Raw genomic sequence first — 14,409 nt, 5'->3', positions numbered from 1 at the left:
AGCTAGTTGGTGACGCAGCGAAGGGATGGCCTGGGGGCGGGGCCACGCCGATTGGCGCGAAGTTTTCTTTGCTCCTTCCACCTTCCTTCCATTTCCAGCGAGACACACGCTTTCGTCCTGGCGTGCGGCCCGTAGCTGTAGGAGGAGCCCTGCTGGTACAGGTTAGAGGTGCTGCATCCCCCGGAGCTCTCGAAGCGGAGGCGGTAGGAAACGGAGGGCTTGCGGCTAGCCGGAGGAAGCTTTGGAGCCCGGTGAGTGTGGCGTCCCGCGGGTTGCGAGGGACTCGGGGGAAGGCGCAGCGGAACCTCTGAAACTGAGGACGTTCTCTGTAGACTCACTCATTGATTCTTTCAGCTGACATGTACCCAGCGCCTGTTCAGTGCCAGGCACTGTTCTGAACTGTTAAAGAGCGTTCCTCTGTTTCACACTGCAATTCCTAAAAGCGCTGCAGGGAACTGAGTTGCAGTGGGGAAGGCGGAAGCCAACAGCCGAGAAGCAGGAGCACTCCTGCCCTCCGTACCCTGAGGCTCAGTGATGACTTTCCCTCCATCTGCACTTGTAAAGCACTCGACTTACTTCGTTCTTTGAGCTATAGTGTAGGAATCACTACAGGGAAGGCGGAGCAGAGATTATTACCCCATTTTACGGACGTAGCAAATTGCGCCCAGAGAGGGACGTGTCTTAGGTCGCTTTTCGTGACTAAGCAGTCTGGGCTCCTACCCAGATCTTTTTTTCAGATGAGCTCCTAACTGCTGGACTGCCATTCACCTTGTTTTCAGAAGAGAAGTCTGCTGGCTCTCTTCTTCTCTTGTCTAATCCCGGAACTGAAGGGTCTTCTGCCGTGACAGTTGGAAGCAGCATTCTTACCCTGGTCTATTTGTGAAACTGCAATGATTAGATACGATGCTAGTTGTCTGTAACGCATGAATAATAGTACCCTCTTCTCTGCTGTATTAGGTGGGCTGGAAATGCCAAAGGAGTTTCCAATATGACAGAATGGTTTAAGTCCCTCTGCAACAGTTTTTAACTTTAATGGAGGGCAATATGTGGCCTTTAGGAGGTTTGTGAATCTGCCGAAATTGAATCCAAAATTTTGCTTGAATTATATGTTAGTTCCATAATATTCATCAAATGATACTTAATAAATAAAACCACTGTACCTTACAAATAAATGGAAGGGATTAAGGTAGTGGGAAAGTGGATTTACCATTTTGCATTTTTTCACTTAATCTTCCATTATCCTAAAATAGTGCCTGGCACACGATGGGTACTTAATCAATATTGGTTGAATAAAAGGAAGATTCTATTCTCTCCATTTTGTGGGTAAGCAAATTGAGGCCCAATCCACAATGCTCAGTCAGTGGCTGGGAAGCCTGATTTATTATAATAATAAATACACCAAAAGCAAGCTGTCGGTTACATATTAACATTATCCAATTTCACACAATGTGTTGTAAGGTGAAGTAGTTAAGAGCACAGTAATTGCAATCTGGCTTTTTGGGGTTTGAGTTAAGGCTGTGCCATCCTGTATAAGATAGGACAAGTTATCACCTTGAAGTGATAATTAACATCTGCCTTTCTTTTTTTGAGACAGAGTTCTGCTCTGTCGCCCAGGCTAGAGTACAGTGTTGCGATCTCGGCTCACTGCAACCTCCACCTCCCGGGTTCAAGTGATTCGCCTACCACCACACCCACCTAATTTTTGTATTTTTAGTAGAGACGGGGTTTCACCATGTTGGCCAGGCTGGTACCGAACTCCTGACCTCAAGTGATCCACTTGCCTCAGCCTCTTAAAGTGCTGGGATTACAGGCATGAGCCACTGCGCCCAGCCTTTGTATTTATGTTTCATCCCTGTGTGCATTTTATAAGTGTCATGAAGACATTTATAACCCCTGTATTACTGTCTTTTAATTTCACTCTATTAGATGTTTTACACCTATTGTGCCTTATTCCTAGTATTTCTAAATGTTACAGTTTCATTTCTTAGGAATTGACCTTTCTGTTTTCCTGGATGGGAAGAGATAAGGCATAGTACAAGATGGACACAGATGATATTAAATTGCCTGTGTGTTATCTTCATAGACCATGACTTCAAATAAAATGTTTTCTTAGTCTAAAACATATGGGAGTGTAGCAGGGGCAGAAAATAAGTCTGAACTCATTTGAAGGCAGGGACTATGTCTTAGAATCCATCAGATAAATACCAAATATTTATCGTGGTAACTCAGAGTTTGGATTCTTCCACAGGAGCCATGGCACACTACCCCACAAGACTGAAGACCAGAAAAACTTATTCATGGGTTGGTAGGCCATTGTTGGATCGAAAACTGCACTACCAAACCTATAGGTGAGTGATGGGATCCTTTGGTTGTCCTGGAAATACAGCTTCTCAAGCTAAACAGTCAACTTGTATCTAGCCTGTTCTAATTACTACAGATTGACAATGAATGAACAGGAGATTAGAACTGATTGTAAGGAGGGGTTTTGTTTGATGCAAGAAGGTGATGGGATAAATATAGCAGTTAGTGATGAGGCAAAATTATGGTAGGCTCATAAAATTTTATATGTATGATAATGTCATGTCTATTTAAGGTGAGTTCTGTATAACTTTTGATGATAACGAGATGATAGATGTTTTACTGTGTCTTTCCCAGCCCTGGAGATCTCTGACAATTTGACATTGTTACTGAGCAGCTTGACAGCCTTGGGAAACATTTGTTGTGGGAAGCATTTGTTGTTGTTTGTCAATAACTGAGAGGAATTAGGGTTCATAATAAGACCTTTGGATTCATTACTCAGCTAAAACAATTCATTCAACCCACTTTGCCTATTCTGAAATATAACTGGGCGAATTGGTTTCCCAGTAGGAGAGTTGGTCAGCAGAAAGATATCAGGGGATTGGAGACCCCTCTTCTTTGTGCCCAGGGGATCTGAAGAGCTTGACCCACTTTAAGTTATTTCCTAATGTGCTTCTCTGTTACTTCTAGAGAAATGTGTGTGAAAACAGAAGGTTGTTCCACCGAGATTCACATCCAGATTGGACAGTTTGTGTTGATTGAAGGGGACGATGATGAAAACCCGTATGTTGCTAAATTGCTTGAATTGTTCGAAGATGGTGAGTTTGGGACTGGAATAATAAACCGTTCCTTGTCATGAATGATTGAGAGGTGGGGAGATTGTCGACTCTTTTGTTCACAGCAGTGTGCAGGGCACATTAGACTGAGGTGGGATCACGTAAGAACTAGCTGCATCTTCTTCCATCTAGAAAACTTCTTTACTCACCAAAGCAGTATTGAGTAAAATGGAACTGGAAGGCTCAGTAATTTAACTTTTTCATTATTTGGGGAGATAAGAATGGCTATTAAGGCAGAATTGGGGGGGCTGGAGAGAATGGATGAATTTGGGAGGAAGAGAAGGAAAAAACAGTTAATTTGCACTATGATAGAGATGTGTCCTTTAATTTTGACATGAAGGTTGGTAATACATTTTGCAAGTGCTACTTCGTTATAAATGAAGAGGTAAGTTGGATTTCGAAGGTGTAGCAGTTGGGGCTTCAGTCAGGGAGAACAAAAACGCTTAAGGTGTTTTACCCAGAGGAACTTGTGTGTTAGTGTTGGAAAGGCTAGAAGAAAAGGTGACATTTCCCAGAGATGAGTAAGTGCAGGAAGCCACTACTGCCCCTAGGCTGGAGGAGCAAAATGGAAGGTGGCATCAACCAGAGCCTACAAGCCCACATTGAAAGCCTTAGCTGATTTGCTGACCTTCTAACCCTCTGCAAAACAAGAGGAGAGCACAGAAATGTGGGAGCTGGGCACGGCTCCACAAGGAGGGTTAGGAAGACAGCAATTTGAAACTATCCAAAACTGCCTCGTTCAAGAGACAGAAGAATGGCATGGTCATTAGGTAATCCTATGGTAGTCTGTATGCTCAAGAGAAGGAACTGATAGACTGAGTGGATAAAGATGTTTTACATTACTATAGTCCCCCTTATCCATGGTTTCAGTTTCTGCGATTTCAGTTACCTGATGACAACCGTAGTCCAAAAATGGTAAATGGAAGATTCCAGAAATAAGTCATAAGCTTTAAATTGTGTGCCATTGTGAGTAATGTGGTGAAATCTCACGCTGTCCCACTTGGAATGTGAGTCATCCCTTTGTCCAGTGTATCCGTGCTGTACAGTATGTATGTATAGGAAAAAGCATAGCATATACAGGGTTAGTGGCAGTATCTGCAGGTTCAAACATCTACTGGTCTTGGCGCATACCCTCAGCAGATAAGGGGAGAGTACTGCACATAGATAAGGGGGATCTTTGACATACTTTCTCTTTGACATACTTTGAAGTATGGAGAAAAACCTCATCAAACTAATGTCTAATAGAGGCAGCACATCAGAATCACGGTTTTCGGTGTATAGATTCTAGAATCCTCTCTTGGTGCTCCATTGGATGGCTTTAGTCTTTCTCTGAAGAAAGCTAACAAGAGAAGAGATGATGATGATGGCAGTAGTGAGTGTTCTTTCAGTTGGAGCTATTGCTGGTGTGGAGTGATGCAAATCGTATGCGGTAATAATAAAGCTGAAGATTGCAAGCATGCATTTGCCAGAAGTCATCTCAGTGGTTGATGCTGTAATTCTTTTGTGTGTGTGTGTGTGTGTGTGTGTGACAGAATCATGCTCTGTCGCCCAGACTGGAGTGCAGTGGCGCGATCTCAGCTCATGCAACCTCAACCTCCTGGGTTCAAACAATTCTCCTGCCTCAGCCTCCCGAGTAGCTGGGATGACAGGCACCTGCCACCACGCCCAGCTAATTTTTTTTTTTTTTTGAGACAGTCTTGCTCTTGCCGCCCAGGCTGGAGTGCAGTGGCACCATCTCGGCTCACTGCAAGCTCCGCCTCCTGGATTCAAGCCATTCTCCTGCCTCAGCCTCCCAAGTAGCTGGGACTACAGGCACCCGCCACCACGCCCAGCTAATTTTTTGTATTTTTAGTAGAGACAGGGTTTCACCGTGTTAGCCAGGATGGTCTCGAGCTCCTGACCTCACGATCTGCCTCCCAAAGTGCTGGGATTACAGGCGTGAGCCGCCACACCTGACCAACTTTTTGTAGGATTTTTGTTTTGCTACTGTTTGATTCTGTCTTTATAGTCACTGATTTTTATTTGTTCATTGCCTGTGTTTAGAGTAGCTCCTCTCAGAGGCCTTTTTGTCATTCCTTTGCTGGCTGATAGCACCATTAGGAAATGGAGCAACCCCAGAAGAGTGGGTGTGTGGGCTGGAATTAGATTGCTGCAGTTGGTCATGTGACCTTTGACAAACTCCTTTAAGGTCCTCGTCACTTGATTTCTTTGCCTGAAAAGGGGGATAGCTGTAGTACCTACCTTGTAGGGTTATTAGAAGGATTAAAGATCGGCCGGGTGTGGTGGCTAACGCCTGTAATCCCAGCACTTTGGGAGGCCGAGGCAGGCAGATCACAAGGTCAGGAGATTGAGACCGTCCTGGCTAACACGGTGAAACCCCATCTCTACTAAAAACGCAAAAAAAAATTAGCCGGGCGTGGTGGCGGGTGCCTGTAATCCCAGCTACTTGGGAGGCTGAGGCAGGATAATGGCGTGAACCTGGGAGGCAGAGCTTGCAGTGAGCCAAGATCAAGCCACTGCACTCCAGTCTAGCTGACAGAGTGAGAGTAAGACTCTGTCTCAAAAAAAAAAAAGGTAACACATGTTGGGCCAGGCACTGTGGATCATTCCTGTAATCCCAGCACTTTGAAAGGCCAAGGCGGGCGGATCACTTGAGGTCAAGGGTTTGAGACCAGCCTGGCCAACATGGTGAAACCCCATCTCTACTAAAAATATAAAAATTAGCTAGGCGTGGTGGCAGGGGCCTGTGGTCCCAGCTACTTGGGAGGTTGAGCCAGGAGAATCTCCTGAACTAGGGAGGCAGAGGTTGCAGTGAGCCGAGATCATGCCACTGCACTCCAGCCTGGGGGGCAGAACAAGATTCCGTCTCAAAAAAATAAATAGAAAAATGTTGGCCAGACATGGTGGCTTATGCCTGTGATTTCAGCACTTTGGGAGGCCAAGGTAGGGAGATCACATGAAGTCATGAGTTTGAGACCATCCTGGCCAACATGGTGAAACCTCGTCTCTACTAAAAATATAAAAATTAGCCAGGTAGGATGGCAGGGGCCTATAATCCCAGCTACTCAGGAGGCTGGGGCAGCCGAATCGCTTGAACCCCGGAGGCGGAGGTTGCAGTGAGCCAAGATGGGGCCACTGCACTCTAGCCTGGGTGACAGAGACTGTCTGAAAAAACGAAACAAAACTACACACATCAAGGGCTAAGCACGGTGTCTGGCACATAGGAATTGCCCAGTAAAGTGTCCTTGAGTTGTCTTAACCTTTCCCTTTCCGCCGAATTCCTTCTAGATTCTGATCCTCCTCATAAGAAACGTGCTCGAGTACAGTGGTTTGTCCGATTCTGTGAAGTCCCTGCCTGTAAACGGCATTTGTTGGGCCGGAAGCCTGGTGCACAGGAAATATTCTGGTATGATTACCCGGCCTGTGACAACAACATTAATGCGGAGACCATCATTGGCCTTGTTCAGGTAGGTGATGTCACAATCCTTGGTTCTACCTTGAAGCTTATTTCTGTCTGCCTCCTGAACTGCATGACCCCAGAAATATTACCGGCTCTAATTTACCCCATGGGGAATATATTATTTTCTGTCATCTTCTGTGCTTGCCTGTCTATTTCATCTCAACAAATACTTATTGAGAGCACATATCATGTGTTAGGAGCCTCCTGCAAGAAGTGACATTTGGGTTGTGACCTGAGGGATGAGCAGGAATTAGCAGATGTATGTCAGGTGGATGTTATATTTAGCTATGACTGTGGCATGCGTAGAGCATTGTGAGGCTGAATATGCTGGCTTAAACGAGGACTGCACCTTGAATAAATCAGTACAAAGAGTGCTAGTTGCTACAGACAAATTTGTATGACAAGATTTCATAATAAATCAGGTGCTAATGAGCGACTGGTTTGCACGCTGAAGTAAGTCACTGGTTATGAGATTTTCCTGAAGTGACTTCAGGCTCCCCAACATGGGATTAGGTTGTGGCGTGAGGTGTGGTTGTATGCTGATTCTGTGGTTCATTGAGCGTTAGGGCAGAGACTCTCGTCTGGCATGATTATTGTAATTTATCTTTGAGTTAAATGAGTGAAGGAGAGAAAGCTAAAGGAGTGTGAGGCAGAGGCAGAAGTTGAGGCAGCAGGATGAGTATACACAGAGAGGCACAGGGCTTGGGGCATCTGGGCAGGAGCACAGTGGTGGGAATAGCAGGACTGTGACAAGACCACTTCAAGCAGTATTGCACACTCTGCAGGTAAAACGAGGCCAGATCTTAGAAGGCATTGAAAAAGTAGTTTAAGTAATTTGGTCTTGCAACAGTGGGAGTCATTATTGGCTGTTGAGCAGGAGAGCATGTTTAGATAAGTTGGTGGGGAAACTTGGCATAGGTGAACAGAATGGACTGGAAAAGAAAGCAATGGTAGGGTATAAGAATATCAGCTAGGAGGAATCTGTGAAAATAACCCAGGAGGGAGATGATGCGTATTTGAACTAGGTTGATAATAATAGGAATTGAGAGGTGAACAATAAACATGTTTTAAAATGAAAGGAATAATTTATATATTTCATTGATGTCTTTAAAGCCATTAATGATTAAATGAGTAAATACTCAGTAAATACTCATTATTCTTTTTTTTTTTTTTTTTTTTTTTTTTGAGACGGAGTCTTGCTCTGTAGCCCGGGCTGGAGTGCAGTGGCCGGATCTCAGCTCACTGCAAGCTCCGCCTCCCGGGTTTAGGCCATTCTCCTGCCTCAGCCTCCGGAGTAGCTGGGACTACAGGCGCCCGCCACCTCGCCCGGCTAGTTTTTTGTATTTTTAGTAGAGACGGGGTTTCACGGTGTTAGCCAGGATGGTCTCGATCTCCTGACCTGGTGATCCGCCCGTCTCGGCCTCCCAAAGTGCTGGGATTACAGGCTTGAGCCACCACGCCCGGCCAATACTCATTATTCTTATGTGTTTTTCTAGCAATATGTTATGCCATGTCTGTGCCTCTTTAGATTGGAAAGGTAACATTTTAGGTACAGATGTGGACTTAAATGTTTTTAATTGTAGCTCTGATGGCATACTCCTTGGCTGTCTTGGGGCTCATCTCTTCCTGCTTACCTGTACTTCTGAATTCAGGTGATACCTTTAGCCCCAAAGGATGTGGTACCGACGAATCTGAAAAATGAGAAGACTCTCTTTGTGAAACTCTCCTGGAATGAGAAGAAGTTCAGGCCACTGTCCTCAGAACTATTTGCGGAGTTGAATAAACCACAAGAGAGTGCAGCCAAGTGCCAGAAGCCCGTGGGAGCAAAGAGTGAGAGTGCAGAAAGCCCTTCTTGGACCCCAGCAGAACATGTGGCCAAAAGGATTGAATCAAGGCACTCTGCCTCCAAATCTCGCCAAACTCCTACCCGTCCTCTTACCCCAAGAGCCAGGAAGAGGCTGGAGCTTGGCAGTAAGTTGTGGAAGGGATCACAGTGGGCAATACTGGGGCTAAAGGATTATGTGATAAAAATGTTCATTTATGGGACAGTATTGAGTTAGTGATCATAGTGCACTATAGCCTGGAACTCAAGTGATCAAGCTCAAGCAATCCTCTTGCCTCAGCCTCCCCAGTAGCGGGGACTACAAGGGTAGGTCACTGCACTTGGCTCTATTTTCTGGGTTTTTTTGTTTTTGTTTTTTGAGACAGAGTCTTGCTGTGTCACCCAGGTTGGAATGCAATGGCACAATCATGACTTATTGTAGGCTTGACCTCCTGGGCTCAAATGATCCTCCTACCTCAGTCTCCCAAGTAGGTGGGACTACAAGTGCATACCACTATGCCTGGCTAATTTTATTTTAATTTTTTGTAGCAAGAGGGTCTTGCCATGTTGCCCAGGCTGGTCTCAAACTCCTGGGCTCAAGTGATCCACCCGCCTTGGCCTCCCAAAGTGCTGGGATTACAGGCATGAGCCACCATGCCCAGCTATCAGAGTTTGTGTTTCATTTTAAGACTTCACCCATTTTTTATTTAATTTTTTAAATATGTGAAACATTAATATCATTCGAGTCAAAACTACTTAAATCTACCTAGAAAAGCACTACTCCTTTCCTTACCTTCCCACCCTGCTTACCCCACTTTCTACATGTTAATTAATTGTTTTACTTTCTGGTTTATCTTTCGTATGTTTCCTTTTGGAAGAATCAGCAGATGTGTATGCATGTATGTATACCTATGTACAGACACGCATATATTTTTATTTTTCATTTTCTTACCAATAGGGTAGCATACTGGATATATTCTTTTCCAACTTGCTTTTTCCCCTTACAATGTATCTGAAACTCACTCCACAGCCTTTTTGAGAGCTCATCCTCACTTGTTATATATAGTCATTCATCCTTTTTGAATTTTTTGTGTAGGTGTCAAGTTCTTCAAGTATAAGTTACTTGTATTCTTGATAGCTCTATAGTACACTATGTGTTTTAGGAACTAAATGTAAAGTACAAAACAGAAAATGCTGCAAAAATATTAACTAATCTGTAATATCACCTTCAGAAATGAAGGGGCTGACTGGGGCCGGTGGCTCATGCCTGTAATCCCAACACTTTTGGAGGCCGAGGCAGGTGGATCGACTGAGGTCAGGCATTCAAGACCAGCCTGGCCAACATGGTGAAACCCCGTCTCTACTAAAAATGCAAAAAATTAGGCGGGTGTGGCAGCATGTGCCTGTAATCCCAGCTACTCGGGAGGCTGAGCAGGAGAATTGCTTGAACCCGGGAGGCACAGGTTGCAGTGAGCTGAGATCACACTATTGCGCTCCAGCCTGGGCGACAGAGCGAGATTCTGTCTCAAGAAAAAGAAAAAAGAAAAAAAAAGAAATGGGGGGGTTTTTCTTTTTTTTTTCCTTATGTCCTCTCTTCTTCATCTTTCAACTCTGTTGAAATTTTACCTTTCTTTCAAGATATATCTCAAAAGCCATCTTTATGAGCACTCATGTGCTTCTGGACACTTATTTCACTTTATATAATATAATAGGCAGTCTTGTATATCATCCGTTAGACTAGAGTGTTTTGTGTATTGGAACCAGGGTTGAGCCTCATTCAACTTTTGTTTAACCTTAGCCCCCATCACACGCCTGCCTTTTTAACTGCACAGTTGGTATCTGCAAATGGGCAGCTGGGGTCCTTGGTGCTGTGGTCCTCGTGAGGGAGGAGCAATTCCACACAGTTTTGTGTATTCACAGAACCCAGTGGATTGTTCCCAGGAACCCCACTTCTCTCCAGTGGCAGATACAATCTGGGTTATTGTGCTATCAAGTAATCATTGTTACTTGATAGCATCTCTAGTATAAATTTCTTCAAATGTCATTGAGTTAGGATTGAAGGCGTGTGATGTTACCCCAATTGAGACCCACTGTTCTGATAGGTTATTTCAGGGAAACCTGGTAGAGATGAGAGAAGACTTATCCCGTTTATCTGCAAAAGCTGACTTAAAAGTTGACTTATGGTTCTAACTAGGAAAATCACTCCTAAAATTTAGGTGAGAGATGAAAAATTATTAGAGCTACCCGGGCTGGAGAAAGAAAGCCTGGAATGATTAAAAATATAGCTAATTCATGTTTTACGTATAACTCGGTGGCAGAATTTGGCTGTAATGAGATTGCGGGTTTGTATGTTGTTAGGTTAAAAACTTACACATTGTCTGTGGTGATTTATCTTGGGCTTAGGTAACCCTCAGATGTCCCAGCAGACTTCACGTGCCTCCTTGGATTCTCCAGGAAGAATGAAACGGAAAGTGGCCTTCTCGGAGATCACCTCACCTTCTAAGAGATCTCAGCCTGATAAACTTCAGACCTTGTCTCCAGCTCTGAAAGCCCCAGAGAAAACCAGAGAGACTGGACTCTGTTATACTGAGGATGATGAGGCTTCACCCAAACGTTGCATAATCCTGAGAACCCGAATTCCAGCTTCGAAAACCATAGACATTAAAGAGGAGAGAATACTTACCCCTATCAGAGGGGGACAGAAATCTTCAGTGATGCCATCTGTGATTCTGAAACCAGAAAACATCAAAAAGAGGTGACCAGGGACATTACCCACAGAGCAAACTGAAATCCTTCACATCATGTGAAGTGTGTGGGTCATAGTCAAAAAAGTTAGAACAGTAGTTGAAAAACCTATGTCACAGAATTATTGGGGAGCTTTCTTAAAATACAGATTTCTAGGCCTCTTCCCATACCTGGTGAGTCAGACTCCAAGCACTGGTCCTAGGAATCTATATTTGGAAATGCTATTCAGATGATTCCAATATACCCGAGCTGTTATTTGGGGATCATTGCTATAGAAGACAACTTCCCAAACCTGCATTGCTATCCAGTTTGGGATTTCATTAGTTCCTGTGGCTTTTTACCACATTTTAACAGTCATTTTTTAAGGCAGTTTTTCATTGTTGTTTAATTTTATTTCAATAGTTTTTGGGGAACAGGTGGTTTTTGGTTACATGGGTAAGTTTTTAAGTGGTGATTTCTGAGGTTTTGTTGCACTTGTCACCTGACCAGTGTACATTGTACCCGATATGTAGTCTTTTATTTCTCACCCCTCTTCCACCCTTCCCCTTGAGTCCCCAAAGTCCCTTATATCATTCTTATGCCTATGCATCCTCATAGCTTAGCTCCCACTTATAAGTGAGGATATGTGATATTTGATTTTCCATTCCCAAGTTACTTCACTTAGAATAATGGTCTCAACTCCATCCAAGTTGCTGGAAATGCCATTATTTCATTGTTTTATGGCTGAGTAGTATTCCATGATAAATATATACCACATTTTCTTCATCCACTCGTTGGTTGATGGGCATTTAGGCTGGTTCCATATTTTTGCCATTGCAAATTGTGCTGCTATAAACATGCGTGTGCATGTGTCTTTTTTTAATATAATGACTTCTTTTCCTTTGGGTAGATACCCAGAAGTGGGATTGCTGAATCAAATGGTGGATCTACTTTTAGTTCTTTAAGGAATCTCCACAGTGTTTTCTATAGTGGTTGTACAACTGTACATTCCCACCAGCAGTGTAGAAGTGTTCCTTTTTCACTGCATCCACACTAACATCTATTATTTTTTGCTTTTTAAATTATGGCCATTCTAACAGGAATAAGGTGGTATTTCATTGTGGTTTTAATTTGCATTTCCCTGATCATTAGTGCTGTTGAATATTTTTTTCATATGTTTGCTGGCTGTTTCTGTACCTTCTTTTGAGAATTGTCTATTCATGTCCTTTGCCTACTTTTTTTCCCTTTTGTTTTTTTTGAGAGGGAGTCTTGATCTGTTGCCCAAGCTACAGTACAGTGGTGCAAACTTGGCTCACTACAACCTCCGCCTCCTGAGTTCTAGCAATTCTCCTGCCTCAACCTCCTGAGTAGCTGGGACTACAGGCACTTGCCACCACGCCCGACTAATTTTTGTATTTTAGTAGAGGCGGGATTTCACCATGTTGGCCAGGCTAGTCTCAAACTCCTACCTCAAGTGATCAACTCACCTCAGCCTCCCAGAGTGCTGGGATTACAGGTGTGAGCCACCGCACCTGGCTTTTTGCCCACTTTTTGATGGGATTATTTGTTTTTTTCTTGCTGATTTGTTTGAGTTCCTTGTAGATTCTGGATATTAGTCCTTTGTTGGATGCATAGTTTGGAAATATTTTCTCCCACTCTGTGGATTGTCTATTTATAGTCTGCTGATTATTTCTTTTGCTGTGCAGAAGCTTTTTAGTATCATTAGGTCCCATTTATTTATTGTTGTTTTTGTTGCATTTGCTTTTGCTTTCTAAGTCATTAATTCTTTGCCTAACAATGTCTAGAAGACTTTTTCCAATGTTAGAATTTCTTTTTTCTAGATTTTTTTTTTTTTTTTTTTTTTTTTTTTGAGACGGAGTCTCACTCTGACGCCCAGGCTGGAGTGCAGTGGCATGATCTCGGCTCACTGCAACCTCTGCTTCCCAGGTTCAAGCAATTCTTCTGCTTCAGCCTCCCAAGTAGCTGGGACTACTGGCGCGTGCCACCATACCTGGCTAATTTTTGTATTTTTGGTAGAGACGGGGTTTCACCATATTGGCCAGACTGGTCTTGAACTCCTGACCTTGTGACCCACCTGCCTCAGCCTCCCAAAGTACTGAGATTACAGGCGTGAACCACCACACCTACCCATTATCTTCTAGATTTTTTATGGTTTCAGGTTTTAGATTTAAGTCTCTGATCCATCTTTAGTTGATTTTTGTATAAGATGAGAGATGAGGATCCAGTTTCATTCTTCTTTTTTTTTTTTTCTTTTTTTGGAGACAGAGTTGCGCTCTTGTTGTCCAGGCTGGAGTACAATGGCACGATCTTGGATTACTGCAACCTTGCGGGTTCAAGCAATTCTCCTGCCTCAGCCTCCCAAGTAGCTGGGATTATAGGCATCTGCCACCGCCCAGCTAATTTTTTGTATTTTCAGTAGAGACTAATCTCTCAAACTCCTGACCTCAGGTGATCCACCCACCTCGACCTCCCAAAGTGCTGGGATTACAGGCATGAGCCACCACGGCTGGCCCCAGTTTCATTCTTCTACATGTGGCTTGCCAATTATTCCAGCACCATTTGTTGAATAGGGTGTCCTTTTCCCACTTTATGTTTTTGCTTGCTTTGTCGAAGATCAGTTGGCTATATTTGGCTTTATTTCTGGGTTCTCTGTTCTGTTCCATTGGTCTACGTGCCTATTTTTATACCAGTACCATTTTGTTTTGGTAACTATATCCTTGAAGTTATAGTTTGAAGTCAGGTAATGTGATGCCTCCACATTTTTCTTTTTGCTTAGTATTGCTTTGTCTATGAGGGCTTTCTTTTTTGGTCCATATGAATTTTAGTATTTTTTTTTAGTTCTGTGAAGAATGATGATAGTATTTTGATAGGAATTGCATTGAATATGTTGAATCTGTAGATTGCTTTTGCAGTGTGGTCATTTCACAATATTGATTCTACCCATCCATGAGCATGGGATGTGTTTCCATTTGTTTGTGTCATCTCTGATTTCTTTCAGCAATGTATCAGATCTAGGACCTTTTTGGATGAGTCTTTAGGGTTTTCTAGGTATATGATCGTATCATTGGTGAACATGAACAGTTTGACATACTCTTTTTTAATTCGGATGCCCTTTATTTCTTTGTCTTGTCTGATTGCTCTGGCTAGGACTCATTTTTTAACTGGAGACTATTCTCAAATACAAACTGTACAAAAAGATAAGACATTTAGAACAAACTTTGCTGTACAAATAAAAATGCAACAAGCCA

The 14,409-nt window shown here is 43.3% G+C and overlaps 1 protein-coding gene across 1 annotated transcript in view; it reads left to right on the top strand.

The window, feature by feature from the left end:
* Positions 1-23: 23 nt before the first annotated feature.
* ORC1 (origin recognition complex subunit 1) overlaps positions 24-14,409 on the top strand; it is a 32,289-nt gene continuing 17,903 nt past the window's right edge. Inside the window, exons 1-6 of the mRNA XM_050802792.1 lie at positions 24-251; positions 2,249-2,348; positions 2,989-3,116; positions 6,423-6,601; positions 8,247-8,565; positions 10,820-11,171. Coding sequence (XP_050658749.1) covers positions 2,254-2,348; positions 2,989-3,116; positions 6,423-6,601; positions 8,247-8,565; positions 10,820-11,171 — 1,073 coding nt within the window. The 5' untranslated portion in view covers positions 24-251; positions 2,249-2,253. The remainder of the gene's footprint in view (positions 252-2,248; positions 2,349-2,988; positions 3,117-6,422; positions 6,602-8,246; positions 8,566-10,819; positions 11,172-14,409) is intronic.

This window comes from Macaca thibetana, chromosome 1 (genome assembly GCF_024542745.1).
Source record: "Macaca thibetana thibetana isolate TM-01 chromosome 1, ASM2454274v1, whole genome shotgun sequence".
Lineage (NCBI taxonomy): Eukaryota > Metazoa > Chordata > Mammalia > Primates > Cercopithecidae > Macaca > Macaca thibetana.
This window is presented reverse-complemented; position numbering and strand designations above follow the sequence as displayed.